Source organism: Vipera berus, assembly GCF_964194415.1.
Source record: "Vipera berus genome assembly, chromosome: 13".
Taxonomy (NCBI): Eukaryota; Metazoa; Chordata; class Lepidosauria; order Squamata; family Viperidae; genus Vipera; species Vipera berus.
This window is the reverse complement of record NC_138216.1, coordinates 11,161,729-11,181,872: the sequence shown is the minus strand read 5'-3', so window position 1 is coordinate 11,181,872 and position 20,144 is coordinate 11,161,729. Positions and strand designations below refer to the sequence as shown.

Here is a 20,144-nt window from a genome sequence, read left to right as displayed (position 1 = left end):
CTCCCTCCAAGTAAAGACACACACACATTTCAGGAATCATGTCTCGACATTTGGAAAAGTGTAAATACCAAAGGATATTGGAGTTTCATTGGGGGCTTTGACTCCAGGTGCATTTGCCTTTAATGCAAGGCACAAGCAGTTCTTCCGTCTTGAAGAAAGGAGAGGAGAGGAGAGGAGAGGAGAGGAGAGGAGAGGAGAGGAGAGGAGAGGAGAGGAGAGGAGAGGAGAGGAAAGAAGAGGAGAGGAGAGGAGAGGAGAGGAGAGGAGAGGAGAGGAGAGGAGAGGAGAGGAGAGGAGAGGAGAGGAGAGGAGAGGAGAGGAGAGGAGAGGAGAGGGAAGGAAGGAAGGAAAGGGAAAGGGAGAGGAGAGGAAAGGGAAAGAGAAAGGAGAGGAAAGAGAAGAAAAGGAAGGAGAGGAGAGGGGAAGGAGAGGAGAGGGGAAGGGAAGGGAAGAAAAGGGAGGGGAAGGGAAGGGAAGGGAAGGGAGAAAAAGATACAGGTAGTTGCAACTTAGAACAGTTCACTTAGTGACAGTTCAAAGCTACAACAGCACTGAAAAAAGTGACTTATGATCATTTTTTTATTTTTTATTTTATTTTAATTCCATTTATATCCCGCCCTTCTCCGAAGACTCAGGGCGGCTTACAAGCTTAGCAGTAGCCTTCATTCTATGTATATGCCTGCTTATTAGGGCTTTCACACACACCCCCAAGCGGCATTATTACAAAGTCAGCTTAATTGCCTCCAACAATCTGGGTCCTCATTTTACCTACCTCGGAAGGATGGAAGGCTGAGTCAACCTTGAGCCTGGTGGGATGCGAACCTGCACTAATTGCAGGCAGCTGGTGTTACTTAAGGAGGCATTAGCCCACTGCTCCACCAAGGCTCATTTCACACCACCATTGCAGCATCCCCATGGTCACGGGATCAAAATTTGGACCTCTGGCAACCAACTCATATTTATGACGGTTGCAGCATCTTTGGGTCACGTGATCCCCTTTTGTGACCTTCTGACAAGCAAAGTCAATAGGAAGCCAGATTCACTTATCAGCTCTGTTAGCGACTTAACAACTGCAGCGATTCACTGAACAACTGTGGCAAGAAAGGTCATGAAATGGGGGCAAAATTCACTTAACAAATGTCTTGCTTAGCAACAGAAACTTTGGGATCAATTGTCATAAATCAAGGACTACCTGTATAGAAACGATTTTTTTTTTAAAAAAAAAGTATATTATAAAGGGGAAAAAAGAATATATAAAGAAATAGCTTCTAATATCCCTCTTGGCAATTACACATAAATTCTAATCAAATCACTCTTTCCAATTTCTTTTTTATTATGATGATGATTACAAAGTGTACCCTCCAATGAATCAGGGCCACTTTTTGGCTTCCATCCCCACCATCTCAAATAATTAATCACTGAACTGTTGCATCCCAAACATTCAGCATCAACAAATAATATAATTTGCTGCTCTTTCCTGCTTTCCCCCCCATTGCTCCAATCTGTGCAATCTTAACAGATAGATATATTTCCTTAACATTTGGCCCACTCCTCTTCCTCCCATGATATCAACAAGATGGCGACACAGCTAGGGCTAATCTTATCTAGGCTGAGCTTTGCTCTGATGAGATTGGGGATTTTACAACCATCAGAGAGTAGAAAAGCAGAAGGATAATTGAACAGACATTCTCTTTAACTGCAAGCCAGAACAACACAATGAAGACACAAAACATCCTGGCTCTCAATTCGATCCTTCTGGCTGCTGTTGTTTGCTATCCAGCTGTCCCGAAGGAGAAGACCGCGGGTGTCCACAAGCTGCTCCTGATCTCCTTTGATGGCTTCCGATGGAATTACGATGAGGATGTAGATACCCCACACATGGATTATTTGGTTAAGGAAGGAGTGAAAGCAAAGTACATCACACCTCCCTTTGTGACCATGACTTCGCCTTCACATTTTACAATTGTCACAGGTAAGGCCATCTTGTATTTTTCCAGTCTTACCTGATTTCTGCAGAAGATTCCATAGAGGTTGATGAGAAGGAAGATCTCATTAAATCCACAGCAATCATCATGGACATTTTTTCCTCCAGCAATTTTAGGAAGGACATTGAGCACAGAGTGTGTATAACTTATTCAAAAGTCACCTGAGCATTTCCATAGCTGAGGACAGAATCTGGGTCTACCTGATTTGCCTGTAACATTTTACAAAGCCTTAGTAAGACCACACTCAGAATACTGCATCCAGTTCTGGTCCGCCAATATAAAAAAGATGTTGAGATTCTGGAAAGAGTGCAGAAAAGAGAAACAAGGATGATTAGGGACCTGGAGACTAAAACATACAATCACTTTAACATCAGTCAGCAGTGTGTGGCAGCAGCCAAAAGAGCTAATGCAATCCTTGGTTGTATAAACAGAGGCATAGAATCAAGATCACGCGAGGTATTAGTACCGCTTAACGAGGCCACACCTGGAATAGTGCATCCAATTTTGGTCACCACATTACACAAAAGATGTTGAGACTTTGGGAAAAGTGTAAAGAAGAGCAACTAAGATGATTAAAGGCCTGGAAACTAAAACATAGGAAAAATGGCTGCAGGATTTGGGAATGGCCAGTCTAGAAAAAAAAGGACCAGGGGTGACATGATAGCAGTATTCCAGTATTTGAGAGGCTGCCACAAAGAGGAGGGGGGGGGTCAGTACCAGAGGGCAGGACAAGAAACAAGGGATGGAAGCTAATCCATGAGAGAAGCGACCTGGAATTAAGGAGAAGCTTCCTAACAGTGAGGACAATTAAATAGTAGAAAGGCTTGCCTTCATATGTTGTGGGTGCTTCATCACTCAAGGATTTTAAGAGGAGACTGGACAGCCACTTGTCTGAAATGATGTAGGGACTCCTGCTTGAATTTCCTAATGGTGAGAGCAATCAACCCATGGAATAACTTGCCTTTAGAAGTTGTGGGTGCTCCAGCACTGGAGGTTTTCAAAAAGAAAGTGGACAACCCTTTTCTGAAATGGTATAGGTATAGGGTCTCCTGCTCAAGCAGAGGGTTGGACTAGAAGACCTTCAAGGTCCCTTCCAACTCTATTATTCTATGTTCTGTGTTCTATGGTCCACGTCAAACACTTAATGTTCAGGGACGCAGTGGCTCAGTGGGTTAGGATGCTGAGCTTGTCAATCAGAAGGTCGGCAGTTTGGCGGGTCGAATCCCGAGTGCCGCGTAGCAGAGTGAGCGCCTGTTACTTGTCCCAGCTTCTGCCAACCTAGCAGTTCAAAAGCACGTAAAAATGCAAGTAGAAAATAGGGACCACTCCGGTGGGAAGGTAACAGCGTTCCGTGCGCCTTTGGCATCTAGTCATGCCGGCCACATGACCACAGAGACGTCCTTAGACAAGTGCTGGCTCTTCGGCTTTGAAACGGAGATGAGCACCGGCCCCTAGAGTCGGAAACGACTAGCACGCATGTGCGGGGGAACCTTTACCTTTACTTAAACAGAAGTTGTAAGGAATCTAATTTTGGCAACTGCTATTGCTAGTCCATTATAGACAGTGAGGAAGATGGCACTGATAGAGATATGAGAGTTCTATTAACAAAGCAATGAGGGGTGAAACGTGTCTTAACTCCAAAACCAACAGATAATATTTGGAAGATGCTCAGATATCTATTTTCCAGGGAACATTCCCTAGAAGTCTATGATGATGATTTGTACTCCACTTTATATCTCAGAGATGACAGTTTTGCTCCAGCATTTCTAGGAAGGACATGGAGCACAGAGCATCTGACTTATTCAAAAGTCACTTGAGAATTTCCATAATGAGAATAGAAGTTGGGGGTCTCTGATCCAGGTGGCTCAACTCTCCCTCTAATTCACAGAACAACTAAGAAGCAGGGAAGAGGTACAACACAATTACACTTGCAAGCTTCTTCTTCAGATTCTAAAATCTGAAGGGATGTTTATCAAAACAATCACATTTGGTTAGGATCAAGGACTTAACTAAGGAGATAAAGCACAATCAGGCTCGCAAAATTCTGTTGGTGCAGCTAATATCAATAAAAGTAGTTTTAGCCATCCTGTACAGTTAGTTTTCTGGTCTGGTCTGGTCTATCTAATGGGGCTGACATTGATCAATTCCATCAATTAATCAATTCACAAGTGAACCTCCCTTTAAAAATGTCCAGCTTTTTATCAGCCCATCTAGAGAGTAAGGAAGATGGCCTTGTCGGAAATATGTAGAAACTGCTTTCCATGCTAAAAGGGATGAAGTATTTTTGAAGTCTAGAAAAATGAGATAACATCTGGAAGGAACTCAAGTAGCTGTTTCCCTAATTCAGTGAATTATACAGAGGAGGAGGAAGTACCTGACAATCAGATTTGCAACATCCTGTTCTTTTATTCTTCTCAATTGAAGTAATTTTAGCCACTCTTATAGAGTTGATTTCCTGTTCTAGTCTACCTAGTAGGGCTGGTGTGCTAAGTCAAAACCACAAACACGCACCCTATACATTAATATAATGTGTGAACCCAGCATAATCCTTATAGCTAAGAGACAATAGAAAATCTGTTCTTTATGTACATTATGTTTACAGTTAAAAAAATCATTTTCCATATTTTCCTTAAAGACAAGTTCTGAAAAACTGAGATATTTTTTTTTCCTTTAAGGCTGACTAAGTTCAAGTCAGCTCTAAAAATCTGTAAGGCAAATTACATGTTTATATGTGCTCATTATTTACCGGAAATTAATTAAAGCAGACAGGCGATATGCTTATATGCTTACAAGTCATTCAACAGGTTTTAATTAATATTCCTCATTAGAAAGACTTTCCCTTAAAGTAAATGCATTACCAAGATAATGATTTAATTAGTGTTTGAATGTGATTGGTTAGAAAGGGCAACGTCTGCACCTAATTAATTCTAGGGTATAATTTTATGAGGTTAAAATAAAGCAGAGGCTAGCAAGCATTTTTTTCTTCTTCTTGGAGAAGTGGGAAGAGAAAAACACGGTGGAATTTCAGATGTTCACATGTGGGCCCAATCCAAAAATCATTTTGTATCTTAGTAACAGAATAAAACAATCTAAACCACTCTAAACAAGTTACAGAATAAATGAATGAATGAATGAATGAATGAATGAATGAATGAATGCATGCATGCATGCATGCATGCATGCAATGGTACTTCAGTACTCTTTATTAATTGGTTCCGGGAGGTACGATGAGTATCAAAAACTATGAGCACCAAACAATTTTTTCCCATAAGGAATAATTTAGTGAGTCACAAGGAAGCCAACAATAACAAGTTCTAGCTTATGCAGTGGTGGGATTCAGCCAGTTCGCACCATTTCAGCAGAACCGGTAGCTAATTTTTTGTTGCCCAGGCCCAGAATGGACTTCTGGAAGCAGCATCCACACAGAGAACTGGTTGTTCGCATATTTGAATCCCAGCAGTCAGGCTATGCATTGAATACTAAACAAACAATGAGTACTGGGACAAAAATTTTGCATCCAAATGCACTGAGTACCAAATTCGATGAGTTTCAAAGCTGTTGAGTACCAAGGGCCCAGGGTAAAGATAGTTGCCTCAACTTACAACAGTTCATTCGGTGATCGTCCAAGGTTATAATGGCACTGGAAAAAAGCGACTTAGGACCGTTTTCAACCTTTATGTCTGTTGCAGCATCCCCCTGGCTGTGTGATCAAAATTCAGACGCTTGGCTGCTGACTCATATTTATGACAGTTGCAGTGTCCCAGGGTCAGAAGATCCCCTTTTGTGATCTTCTGGAAAGCAAAGTCACTGGGAAAGCCAGATTCACTTAACAACCATATTATTAACTTAAGAACTGCAGTGATTCACTTAACAACTATGGCAAGGAAGGTCATAAAATGGGGCAACACTAACTTAACAAATGTCTCACTTAGCAACAGAAATTTGGGGCTCAACTGTGGCTGTAAATCGAGGACTATCTGTATACATATGGCAGACAAACTGCCATGGGTAGACAGCGTAATTATTCAGTTAATTTAAATAAGAATCGTTACATTTCAGGTGCGAAATGATATTCCAAGGGGTGCAAAAACTTGGGTTTAGAAGTTTCAAAATTATAGTGTACATGCATAATTCGTTGCCATAATTTTGAACTTTGGTAAGGGGTGTGAGAATATATCAGAGGCGTTCTAGGGTGTGGGGTATAGAAAAGGTTGGGAGCCACTGCTTTAGAAGAATGAATGAATGAATGAATGGTCTTTATTACAGCCACTGACCAGAACTGCAAACAAAAATGCATACAAAAATTTAAAAAAATAAAAGCAAAGCATGATAAAATATTGCAATTGGCGGTGGCTTCCTCAGTGGATAATCAAAGTCTGCCTAATTCTACCAGCAGTATAACAAAATTTCGCTACGTTCAAGGAGACTGGATCATTCTGATCAGATAACAATAACTGTACCTAAAAAAAAAGTCTAGAATTTCCAAGGTTTTTTTTTACCAAGTAAGGAGTTATAAGGCCGGTTCTTGAGTCCTGGTAGAGGGTACAATACTGTACATCAGCTCCTTTCCCACAGGGGGCACACTTTCATCCTTTTTGTATCAGCCCTCCAAAACTATGGTGGGGATAATGTTGAAGTTTGCTAAAGTTAGTGCTCTTTGGAATCTGACAACAGTTAACTGGGTTTTAAGTATCACACTGGTTTATAAAAAGGGGCTTGGCTGTTCGGAAAACAATGCTCTTAAATACAGCAGACTAGTCGTGTTGTGTATGACCATAACAAAGATTTCATTGGTCCTGTTGAACTTCCAGGTTTTTGATATGTTGCTTAAATGCGCTGAGTGCATATTCATAACCCATCATTAGGAATGCTTCCCTGGAAAAGCCCAGATGTTGATGTCGATGGAGATTCTCAGTCATCCGGGTCACGGTTGTCCCAAAGCCACTTTTCCAAAAGGCAACTGGACTTCCTTGGCTTTTCCTTGAAGACATTTCACTTCTCATTCAAGAAGCTTCTTCAGCTTCTCCTCCAAGAAGACCTGAAGAAGCTTCTTGGACAAGTAGTGAAATGTCTTCAAGGAAAAACCAAGAAAGCTCCCTTGCTTTTTGGAAAAGCATCTTTCAGCCCCAGATGTTGACATTTTTGTGAGATTGTCCTGAACCATACTCATTAGTAGAAAAGAAGTATCAGGTCCTAGTTGGGCACCAAAAAGTAGCTGTGTACAAGCCTTAGCTGAATGTAGCTTCAGTACTACTGGATGTGCTGGGTTCCTCTGTTCTTTGGAAGATAGTTGATTTACACACACATATACACAGTAGGTCACCCCACAAGCCATTTGGAAGATACTGCTAAACTGCTTTAAGTAGGCCCCTAAGAAGGCTTAATGCAGAAGACATTGATGTTGCATTGTCCCTACATTGCTTGCCTTGGCTCCTTTCCCTCATAATCAACAGAAGCAACAGATGCTGGAGAATAGTCTCTAGAGAAGGAATTCTCCTTTTGTTTTCAATTGCTTAGAGGAGATGAAAGCTTTTCCCATTCATTGCTGAGTAAACATCTGCTCACTAGGCAGTGCCTGTTCAGGTTTTCGTGTCTTTATTTTTTTCCTGATGACAAAGACAGTTGGGTTCTAACGGCAGCTGCTTCCAAGTTTCAGATGAAGGAAGTATTTGTGAAGTCCAAGGATGAAGAACAAGCTGAGATTCTGAAGGGCAACAAAGAAGTCCATTCGGTTCCTCAAGTTCTGAAGATGAACCTGGACTGTGGAGGTCTTCTCTCTTTCTCCAAAGGGCAAAGTTTATGCCCACTGTTCCATTTCTCTAGACTCAAAAAATTGAAGAGTTTTCTTTTCCTTTGCCTTCAACTTAAACCACATTTCTTCAGCCACACTTTCAAGCTGTTGTGCAATTCCTTTGTGTAGTTAGAGTGGATGGATGCTGCAGGACTCCTAGAAAACTTGTCCTTTGCCACTTTTCATTTTTTTTCTCATCTTATTTTTCCAGGTCGCTGGATTGAAGATCATGGAGTCATCCATAATATGATGTTCAACACAGAAACTCTACAGAAGTACGGCTATAAACAAACCCAGAATAAGACTGAATGGTGGGACAATGGAGTTCTTCCCCTCTGGATCACAGCTCAAAATCAGGTAATGGATCCAATGATCATCATGGCTTGATTTCTATGTGGCTGGGGAATTCTGAGAGTTGAAATACATCCATCTTAAATGTGCCAAGGTTGGGAATCACTGCCTTAAGCTATGGCTTAGTTACAGTTGGTTTGCTCAGCATGCTTCGTCCATCCAACTGAAGCCTCAACCACATTCCACAAACCACTATGGTTTGAAAAAAATATGGCTTGAAACAAAACAAAATTAAGCTACACAGTGGTTTAATGCAATGTGTCCAGTCTTAGTTGATGTTGTGCTATACAGTACTATGTTGTGGCCCTCCTTATTTTGCTGAGATCATTTCTTGCATCTGCTTCGCTAATTAAAGATGATTAGGGGACTGGAGGCTAAAGCATACAGTATAAAGAATGGTTGCTGGAATTGGGTATGTCTAGTTTAACGAACAGAAGGACTAGGGTGACATGATAGCCGTCTTCCAGTACTTGAGGGAGTGTCACAGGGAAGTGGGGGGTCAGCCTATTCTCCAAAGCACCAGAAGGCAGGACAAGAAGCAATAGATGGGTGGCTCAGTGGGTTAGGACGCTGAGCTTGTCGATCAGATGGTCGGCAGTTTGGCGGGTCAAATCCCGAGTGCCGCGTAACAGAGTGAGCGCCTGTTACTCGTCCCAGCTTCTGCCAACCTAGCAGTTCGAAAGCACATAAAAATGCAAGTAGAAAAATAGGGACCACTCCGGTGGGAAGGTAACAGCGTTCCGTGCGCCTTTGGCATCTAGTCATGCCGGCCACATGACCACGGAGACGTCCTCGGACAAGCGCTGCCTCTTCGGCTTTGAAACGGAGATGAGCTCTGGCCCCTAGAGTTGGAAACGACTAGCACGCATGTGCAGGGGAACCTTTACCTTTACCTAATCAAGGAGAGAAGCAACCTGGAACTAAGGAGGGATTTTCTGACAGTTAGAACAATTAATCATTGGAACCACTTGCCTCCAGAAGTTGTGGGTTCTGCAACACTGGGAGTTTTTAAGAAGAGACTGGACAGCCATTTGTCTGAAATGGTGTAGGGTTTCCTGCTTGTGCAAGGGGTTGGACTAGAAGACCTCCAAGGTCCCTTCCAACTCTGTTGTTCTGTATTCTGTGAATTGCATTTACCGGTATTTGTTATCTGAACTCTGAGAAATCACCTAAACAGCTTGGCTGTTTGCATATTTAAACCTGCCAGATTGTGTGCAATTTAGAGTTGAACAGGGGAGTGGGATATCCACCAATGTTACTTGAACAATTAAATGAAATAAATATGATTTGATTTCATTTGGTTTTCTAGTAATGCATTGATCTATCATTTTAGGAGCCAAATATATTCCTCGGAATGTACATTACATTGTTTAGCACAAGGCTAAGTAGGCCATGGCAGCCTCGAAAAACTCCTACAAAACAATATGGTTTATTTTTTTTCTTCTTCTTCTTTTCTTTTCTATTACTTACATTCTTTTGCTTAGCAACGGTGAATGTGGCGATGATTTCTTTGCCCTCAGACAGGGAAAAGGGTGATGCTAATTCAAATGACACATGGAACAAGAATTTTAAAAAGCTCACGCAGCTTAAATCTAGCTTATGTCAAATTGAAAACCATCTTCATAGTGAGAAGCAGAAGCTCGGAGATACAAAACACTTTAATTTGAATAAGCAAAGGATACAGTGCAAAGAATGAGGATGGGAGATAGGAAATAGCGAGGGAGAAAATCCACCAGCTGTCTCACTGCAAAACTTTTCAGGAACAATAAGAATTGTGGTAATAAAAGGAAGGAAATAGTGTTCCCAGTAAAACTGATAATATTGCAAGTGTATAGCTGCTAGTAAAGTTGATTATATTAATAAAACAGGGAGGCAGGAACAGTAAATACTCTCTAGTTTCAAGATAATTAGGTTGTAAGAGAGTTTTATTAAATTGTTCGGTTGGAATTAAGAAAGGAAGGAAATCGCTGGTCAGATTTTGATTCAATGGAAATTCAACGGACTGCTCAGTCTAAGGAGGAAAAGAAGGGAATCCGCAGACCCTCGACAAAGGATACAGAATACATAATAATTGCATTGGAAGGGACCTTGGAGGTCTTCTGTTCCTATTTAAGCAGGAGACCCTATACCAGTGGTAGCGAACCTATGGCATGCGTGTCACAGGTGGCATGCAGAGCCCTCTCTGTGGGCACGTGTGCCATTGCCCCAGTCCTAGGCCTTCAGCTGGGTTTTATAAAACCTTTTCGCTTTAGGCCTTCGCTGCCGTGTGCAAAACTAAGAAAAGGTTCAATCAATAAATTTCAACTTCTTGCGGGGGGGAAAAAAGATCTCGCAAAGTTGGAATTGATTGATTGAACTTTTTAGTCCCACCCAGTCTGCCGTTACCACTGAAGCCATGCCCAGCCAATGGGCCACGCCCATCCGGCACCCGAAGATACGTAAGTGGGTTTGGGGTTGCAGTTTGGGCACTCGGTCTCCAAAAGGTTCACCACTACTGCCCTATACCATTCTGGAGAGATCCAATCTCTTCTTTAAAATCTCCAGTGGTGGAACACCCGCAACTTCTGAAGGCAAGCCTTTCCACTGGAAGGACTTGGGTTTGGCTAGTCCACTGATGTTGTTGCTGACAGAAAATTTCTCTTTAATTCTAGATTAGATCATGCTTTGATAAGCTCCCATCCACTAGTTCTTGCCTTGCCCTCAGGTGCTTTGGACAATAGGTTGACCTCCTCTTCTCTGTGACACTCCCTCAGATATTGGAAGATTGCTATCATGTCACCCCTAGCCGTTCTCTTCATTAGATTAGATATACCCAGTTCTCTCAATCATTCATTGTATGCTTTAGCCTCTGGACCCCTAATCAGTGGTGGGATTCAAATAGGTGAACAACCGGTTTTCTGTGTAGATGCCGCATCTGGAAGTCCATTCTAGGCCTGGGCAACAAAAAATTAGCTACCGGTTCTGCTGAAAAGGTGCGAACCCACTGAATCCCACCACTGCTCCTAATCATCTTTGTTGCTCTTCTCTGTACACTTTCCAGAGTCTCAGCATCTTTTTTGTATCGTGGTGACCAAAACCAGACACAATATTCCAAGTGTGGTCTCACCAGTGCATTATAAAGCGATATGATCACTTCATGTGATCTTGATGCTGTCCTGATGCAGCCTAGGACTGCATTGGCTTTTTTTGGCAGCTACAGCACACTGCTGGGTTAATCAAGGGCTGGCAATCAAGTATAGCTTGACCGCTACTCTCTGGGAAGCCTTATTCAGCCAAACATTGGTGTTACACACACACACACACACACACACACACAGAGAGAGAGAGAGAGAGAGAGAGAGAGAGAGAGAGAGAGAGAGAGAGAGAGATTTTTGTCTACCCACTCTCATTTTCCATCATAAAAGAGAAAATGGTTTTGGAATTTTTCTTAATGAATTCTAGATGCTGAGATCAAATCCCCCTTGCAATGGAACTCAGCAAATCACAAAAAGAAAGAACAGCCTACCCTTTTTTAAAAAAATAAATAAACAAGTAAATAAATTTAAAAAAGAATATTTGAGCTGACATGGAAGTATTTCAACCTGCAAAAGTCTATAAGGCACCGGGGATATTAATGGCTCTGTACAATGCTATCAGTATCCCTGCCAATTGGTGACATTTTAGTGCTCAAAAAGTCAGTGTTTTAAAAAGCAGTTGGCTGACCACTATTGTCCTATACCATCTCTTCGACCTCATAAAAATACTGCTGGGGACAAATATCTGTTGCTGCTGCCTTCTGCTCATTTCTGTTCGGAATCACATCCTGTAATTACTAACGCTTATATTGTCCTCCTCCAAACTCATAACTGTATACACCACAGAAATGATTGACCTATTTTATCCTACCAACAAAACCCGTAAAGGAACTGAGTAGCAGAGCTGACCATAGAGTTCAATATGACTGTTGCAATGTTCTGGGATCATATGATCCTCTTTTGCGACTTTCTGACAAGCCAAGGCAATGGGGGAAGCCAGATTTCCCCATTAACAGCCATATTACTAATTTAACAACCACCGTGGCAAGAAAGGTGGCAAAATGGGGCATAACTCACCTAGCAAATGTCTCACTTATCAACAGAAATTTCGGGCGCAATTGGGGTGGCAAGTTGAGGACTACCTGTAGTACAAATGCAGAATGGGACAACTCTCCACGGCCAACTTACTGTGGGCCAACTCGGTGCGGGAGAATTTAACAATTCTATTTAATTATTTAAAATAAATTTTAAAAAATCATTTTAATTTTTGCCATTCACATTTCATTCTGTCCCTCCTTTTGCATCCTTTCTTCAATGATCCCCTATTTCTTTAACACCAGTGTAACTCTTCTGCAGCGAGTTGGCCATGAGTTGGCTGCGCTGAGTTGGCCGTGGCAAATTGTCACAGACCCTACAAATGGCTACCAACCAACGCAGCCACTTAAATTTCCAGAACAGTTGCATTACTTTTGTGTTGCCAATAGCAAGGACTCTGTGAATGTTCATCTGGATTTGGATCCTCTGAATATAGTAGGTTTTACTTCTAAGGGGGAAATGTAGGCTTGTCCTCTGCAAAAAGCAATATTTTGAAATATGTGGGACATCACTCTTGCTCTGACATTAAAAACTTAAATTCCTCTTTTATTCCTTTGCAAGATCTGTCTGCTTTGTCAACTTAGATTTTATACTGAATTTGACCTTTTCCCAGGATATTAAATGTCAGTAAGAATATTATTACTTTACCACCCCAGCTTAGCACTTTAGAAATTAAATTCAGCAGAATAACAATAAGAGTTGTAAGAAGAATAATGCCTGACTACTGCTATTTTGAAATTCATATTATTATTATTATTATTATTAATTATTATTATTATTATTATTATTATTATTATTATTATTATTATTATTATTATTTTAAAAACTCTATAATTTCGGAGAAAAAAAATATTTCTGCTTAAAGCTTAATGTGTTTTCAGGTTAGACTCATATATTCGGAAGAAAGCAATATTCATTTCAATGGCACTTATTCCCAGATAATCATGAAGTAATTTGCAGTCACGCTCATAAATTTAATTGTAAGATGTTTTGAGTGTTTTGTTTATTTGTTCTGGATGCCTTAAGTTTTATAGTGAAGACTTGCAACAGAAAGCAGTTTCCCTGAGTACAGAAATGACAGAAAAATAAGTGATCAATATTTGTACTATCAAGTTGGCCACAGAGTCTGCTTGCAGCGAGTTTTACGATTTTCATACATGCCATCAATTCTCTCTCTCTCTCTCTTTCTTTTCTTTCCTTTTCCTTCCTTCTTTCCTCCCTTTCTCCCTTCCTCCCTTTCTTTTTCTTTCTTTCTTTCTTTCTTTCTTTCTTTCTTTCTTTCTTTCTTTCTTTCTTTCTTTCTTTTTCTTTCTTTCTTTTTCTTTCTTTCTTTCTTTCTTTCTTCTTCCTTATTTCATTTCTTCCTTCCTTCCTTTTTTCTTTCTTTCTCCCTTCCTTCCTTCCTTTTTCTTTCTTCCTTCCTTTCCTCTTTCTTTCTTTCTTTCTTTCTTTCTTTGTTTTTCTTCTTTTTTTCCTTATTTCATTTCTTCCTTCCTTCCCTTTTTTCTTTTTCTTTCTTCCTTCCTTCCTTCCTTCCTTTCTTTCTTTTCTTCCTTCCTTTCCTTTTTCTCTCTTTCCTTTCTTTTTCATCCTTCCTTCCTTTTTTCTTTCTTTTTCTTTTTCTCTTTCTTTCCTTCCTTTTTTCCTTTCTTCCTCCCTTCCTTTCCTTTTTTTCTTCCTTATTTTATTTCTCCCTTCCTTGTCTCTTTTTTCTTTTTCTTTCTCCCTTCCTTCCTTCCTTCCTTCCTTGTCTTTCTTCCTTCATTTCTTTTTCCCTTTTCTTCTTTTTTCTCTTTCTTTCATCCTTCCTTCCTTTCTTTTTTTCTTTCTCTTTCTTATTTCTTTTTTTCTTAACTTCTTTCTTTCTTTTTGTCTTGGATAGGGGAAAAAAGCTGCCTCTTTCCACTATCCAGGGGGCAACGCCAACTACAGTGGTCAGTCAGTCACAAGGAGCTTGGCCGAATCCTCCGATCACCCCGACAGCAACGAGACCGAGTGGCGAGAGAACATCGACATTGTCATGAACTGGTTTGCTAAAGAAGATTTCGATTTTGTCACACTTTATTACGGGGAGCCTGACAATACTGGACATTACGTTGGCCCGGAGACTGAGGAGAGGAAAAAAATAATCCAGCAGATTGACCGAACCCTGGGTTACCTGCTCAGTGCCATAGAAAAACACGGATTGAAGGATATTCTCAATGTCATAATTACATCCGACCATGGTATGACCACCGTCAAAAAGGCACCGCAGGTCAAGGAGATCTTGTTGAAAGATTACATTAAATTCCAAGATGTCGCGAAGTTTGACATTGTGGATTATGGAGGGTTTGGGATGATACTACCCAAACCAGGGAAAGAAGAAGAAATTTACCAGCTCTTAAAAAAGGCGCATCCTCACCTGCGTGTCTACAAAAAGGAAGAGTTTCCTGAACATTTCCATTATGCCCGGCACGAGCGTGTGTTACCGATCCTGCTTTATGGCGATTCTGGTTACGTGATCAACGGGGTAAGTTTTGGGTGAAAATCAGAGGTGGATATGGAAATATCACATCATTATATGTAGGAACTTGGTTTTTTTTAAAAAAAAAAGCCAACAGGAATTATGCAAAGCTAACTATGGTCAGTTACAGGTAGTCCTTGACTTACAACCGTATGAAACTCAACAGCACAGATCAAAGTGACTTATGACAGTTTTTCACACACATGACCATTGCAGCATCCCTGTGGTCACGTGACTTACATTCAGATGCTTGGCAACTGGTTCACATTTATGACGGTCACAGCGTCTCCTGGAGTCACGGAACTACCTTTTTTGACCTTCTGACAAGCAAAGTCAATGGAGGAGAACGGAGATACTTAACAACCATGTCACTCATTTAAGAACCGCAGTGATTCACTTTGTAATGTGAGATGAAACTCACTCAACAAATTTCTCGCTCAGCTATATAAATCCTGGGCTAGGTTATGGCCATAAGTCACTAACTGCAATTGATCTCCCTTCTTCCCCGTTCCCCCATCACTGTTGCATAAAATTAAAACCTTTGTAGTTATTGCTAAAGCTGGATGGTGAACGATTCAGACCCAAGAAAGGTAAACGCAACTTCAGAGACACATGATCAAACAGTCAAACTTACTGATGAGAAGAAGTCAGAGGCGGTGGTGATGACATCAGAGCTTCTGAATGAGAAGCTTCCTTGAAGGTTTCATTGGGAAAACCTGAATCGAATAGTGCTAGTGAGGACAATTAACCAGTGGAACAGCTTGCCTCCAGAAATCGTGGGCGCTCCATCCCTGGAGATTTTTAAGAAGAGGCACTTGTCAGAGATGGTATAGGTCTGTGGTGCCAAACCTATGGCACACGTGCCACAGGTGGCACGCAGAGCCCTCTCTGTGGGCACGCGCACTCTCGTCCCATTCCTAGGCCTTCAGCTGGGTTTTATAAAACCTTTTCGCTTTAGGCCTCCGCCACCATGGGCAAAAAAAAAGGTTCATTGAATCAATCAATTTCAACTTCTCACAGGAAAAAAAAAGATCTCACAAAGTTGGAATTGATTGATTGAACGTTTTAGTCGCACCCAGTCTGCCGTTACCACCGCAGCCACACCCACCCAATTGGCTACACCCACCTAGCACTCAAAGATACATAAGTGAGTTTTGGGTTGCAGTTTGGGCACTCGGTCTCTAAAAGGTTCGCCATCACTGGTATAGGTTCTCCTGCTGGAGCAGGGGGCTGGACTAGAAGACCTCCAAGGTCCCTTCCAGCTCTATTCTATTCTATTCCATTCTTACTCTACATTCTATTCTATTCTATTCTATCCCATTATTCTATTCTATTCTATTCTATTCTATTCTATTCTATTCTATTCTATTCTATTCTATTCTATTCTATTCTATTCTATTCTATTCTACTTTTGGCACATTTTTCCTGACCTTGGGTTGGCCCCCTAGGGGAGAAAATGTTGGAGTACAAAGTGCACCTGTGGGATGAGCATGGAGCTGTGTTCTTATGTGAAGAGTTAACTATCCATAAGCATTCCAGCTCTCAGACCTGGCAGACAGAATCAGAAAGAGATGTGGTGGATCATATAGCCCATCTCCTATTGGATGAAGGAAATCTGAAACTGAATAATTCCCAACTGATGGCTATTCAGTTATTCTAAAATCATTATCCATATCAGGTCTGAGATACAATCTAATAAGGCAGTATCTCCTCATTGACATCTGGCCTTGGTCATCGTCTCCTCCTCCTTTTTCCTCCTCCTCCTCTTCTTCTTCTTCTTCTCCTCCTCCTTCTCCTCCTCCTCCTCTTCCTCCTTCTTTTCTTCTCCTTCTCCTCCTCCTCCTCTTCTTCCTCTTCCTCCTCCTCCTCCTCCTCCAGTCCTTCTTTCTCTCTTCTTTTCCTTCTCCTCCTTCTTCCCACTGTAAAACGAAAGAGCTTCCAGCCTGCGGCATTATCATTATTTTCAAGAATGTAAGCATGTCTCCTGTTAAGATCTTGCAGTTCCCATAGGCATTCTCGGAGAAAAGAAACACGGTGGGTTGCAAAAGCCAGGACTGTGCTTGTAAGCAAGCCTACCAACCAGGCCAAAAAAGTCAGCTTAGTTGCTACAGACCATCCTTGGAGACTTGAGGTCAGGGCAAGCAGCAACCCCATCTATTTTTTTGTTATGTATTTTTTGGGGGTGAATTGGTGTTTGGTCACTGACACGTCTGAGATTCCAAAAGTGCGCACCACTCTAAAAAAAGGTTGCATTTCCCTGCTCTAATATTGAAGTAATGTTAATACATTAACTCTCGTTGCAAGAGAAATCAATGTAAACCCTTTTCATTTAAAGCATTCTTTCCTTAGCCTATTAACCGCTATTAGCATTTCACATTCCCCCACCGGCTCTGACATCCTCAACTGATCAATAAACAATAAAATGTAATTTCACACAGAAAGGTGGCCGTTGCATAATGGGATTTTTAATTCCTCACATGGTGACCTTTCCTTCTGGGCTTCTTATCATCTATAAACATGCCAGTGCTTGGGAGATGTTCTAAAAAAAACACCAACACAAATCTGCAAGCTGCAGTAGATCACAGCGCTTGCCACTAGCATCTAATAGAAACAGCTCCTTCCCATAATTATTGGAAACGGTGGGACACTTTACTTTACCATACAGGTAGTCCTTGACTTACAACCATTGGGTTTAGTGACCATTCAAAGTTACAGCAGCACTGAAAAAATGATTTATGGCCGGTGTTGTCACGTACGACCGTGGCAGTATCCCCGTGGTCAACTGATCAAAATTTGGGGTTCTGATAAGGGGCACTATGAGAAGGTCTCCAAATATTGGTTGTCAAGCCTGCCTTTCCAGCCACCCATCACACAGCTCAAAAGCCCCTCTTCACATCTCTGGGGCTACACCTAACATTACTTTAAGCAGGGGGACTCTTTGCTCTTCACCTTTGTAGTTTTCGAGTAGAGCAACAGTGACATGTAGTGGCCACTACAGTAGCAAGTCCAGAGGGCTGCTCAATTTGCTCAGTGGGACTGTGAAAAGAGTTAGAGACTACAGAACGTCTTCCGCTAAGCATTGATTTGCCCTTAGGAAAAGCAGAAGCCTTGGTGGGATAGACAATACGATGCCTCTGCCCTTGGCATTATGTAATTGTATGTTTTCATTAATCGGCATGATGCAAGCTAAAAGGAGAGCATTGTTCCTTCCTAAAAAAACATTCAGTCAAGAGACAATCGAAGAAACACTGCAAGGTGGGGCTTTGCTCCAACAGGACCCTCCATTCCCCAACCAGAGAGAGACAATCTTGGGGTGACAGTCCCAGGGACCTAATAAGTTGCCCAACTTCATCACGTTGCCTTCTGGCTCAGGGAACTTCAGGAAGGGAGTATTTTGTGAAATCAGAGGGAGGGAAGGGAAGGGAGGGACGGAGGGAGGGAGGGATGGAAAGAGGTAGGAAGGAAAGGAGGGAAAGAGGTAGGAAGGGAAGGAGGGAAGGAAGGAAGGAATCTAGCTTTATGTGAGGAAGGAAGGAAAGAAGGAAGGAAGGAAGGAAGGAAGGAAGGAAGGAAGGAAGGAAGGAAAGAAGGAAGGAAGGAAGGAAGGAAGGAAAGAGGGAGCGAGCAAGGGAAAAGGATAGAATGGTATTTTTAATGCTTCCCCAGATTTATTTATTTTTATGGCACCCAGTAACCTTTTACTCTTAAAAAAACTGCTTCAGTCACTGCCCTTTCTTTGGAGAGAAAGGTGTCCTCAACACTCGGATAAAATAAACTGCATTTTTACACCATGTAAAAAAAAATGTTCCTTTTCTATAGCCACCCAGTCATCGTTCATGACAGTATTTGAACACTCACTAAGTGAAGGGTTGTAAGTCAAAGACTATCTGTAATTCAGGAAGGTAGCCATTACAGACAGTGAACGCCATCTGGGCAAAACCGATTTGGAACCTATTTTTTTCCTCTTCCTTCAAATCCAGCTCCTTTTTTCCTGCCATTCATCCTGGGTGATGGACTTCTTGCCTTCTGGTTCATTTCGTCTGGGGATGGGGAACCATGCCTCTTTTATGCCTTGTGGACTTCAACTCCCAGAATTCCTGAGCCAGCCAGGAATTCTGGGAGCTGAAGTCCACAAGTCATAGAGGGGCCATCGTTCCCAACCTCTGGTTTTGTCATTGGAGAGATCCATGTATACCTTCTCTGGGTTTCTTCCGTTCCTCCCAATATAAATCTGACAGGGGAGGGAGAACTGGTGACCTGAAAGATTATCAATCACCAGCAGCCCTAATTAGTAGCCCCTCAGCACATCTTGTAATTATCAATTCCACAATTACGTTAGAGTTGGCTTAAGTATAAGCACAATACATTCCTCTCCCAATCTTCTGCAAGGTGCGTTATTAAGACTGCTTGTTTCAATGTTCTTTTCAGAGGTGGATTATCTACGTCAACAAAGGAGACCATGGTTTCGACAATGAAGGCATGGACATGAAGACCATCTTCAGAGCTTTCGGTCCTGATTTCAAGAAAGGCTATTTAGCAGAAGCTTTTGACAGCATCCACATTTATCCTCTGATGTGCAAGCTCCTAGGAGTCCAGCCAGAAGTGAACAATGGCTCCCTGGCAGTTACTGAAGAGATGCTCCGCACATCAGCATCGGGCAAATTCCTTTCCTAAGTTTTGGGACCATAAGTCTCCTCTTTCTCCTGATCTCCATCTAGCTTTGACACAGGGTACAATCCATCATCAAAGATAATCCATGCTTTTTTCCCTTTGCCTTGTAAAGAAAATAAAGGATGGTTTATGGAAGATCATAGGTGGGAAACATATATTTATCTCTGTATTTGTCAAAATCTTTCGAGATCTGAAAGCAGTAAGTGATGGGCCACCTTAACAAAGCAATGCCTTGCTAGCAGCAAACCCAACATTTCCTGCTGAAAGGATCTTCAGGAAAGTAGGATGTCAAGTTTCCGATGTATGGGCTTTTCAAGTGACTCTGAGGCATTGTTTACCTTTGTTGTTGTTAGCTGCAAAGTTGTGTCCAACCCATCGCGACCCCATGGACAACGTTCCTCCAGGCCTTCCTGTCCTCTACCATCTTCTGGAGTCCATTTAAGCTCACACCTACTGCTTCAGTGACTCCATCCAGCCACCTCATTCTCTGTCATCCCCTTCTTCTTCTCTTGCCCTCAGCCTTTCCCAGCATTAGGCTCTTCTCCAGTGAGTTCTCATTAGGTGGCCAAAGTATTGAACTTTCAACTTCAGGATCTGGCCTGCTAAAGAGCAGTCAGGGTTAATCTCCTCTAGGATTGACCAGTTTGATTGCCTTGCAGTCCAAGCGACTTGCAGGAGTCTTCTCCAGCACCATAGTTCAAAGGCCTAAATTCTTTGGCGCTCAGCCTTTCTTA

The 20,144-nt window shown here is 41.8% G+C and overlaps 1 protein-coding gene across 1 annotated transcript; it reads left to right on the top strand.

Moving 5' to 3' along the window:
• Window positions 1–1,716: 1,716 nt before the first annotated feature.
• Window positions 1,717–19,413, top strand: LOC308673926 (ectonucleotide pyrophosphatase/phosphodiesterase family member 7-like; the record flags this gene model as incomplete). Its single annotated transcript, XM_081337975.1, has 4 exons — window positions 1,717–1,972; window positions 7,988–8,133; window positions 14,119–14,745; window positions 19,168–19,413. The coding sequence occupies 4 exons, from the start codon at window positions 1,717–1,719 to the stop codon at window positions 19,411–19,413; spliced, it is 1,275 nt and encodes a 424-aa protein (XP_081194101.1).
• Between the last annotated feature and the right edge of the window lie 731 nt (window positions 19,414–20,144).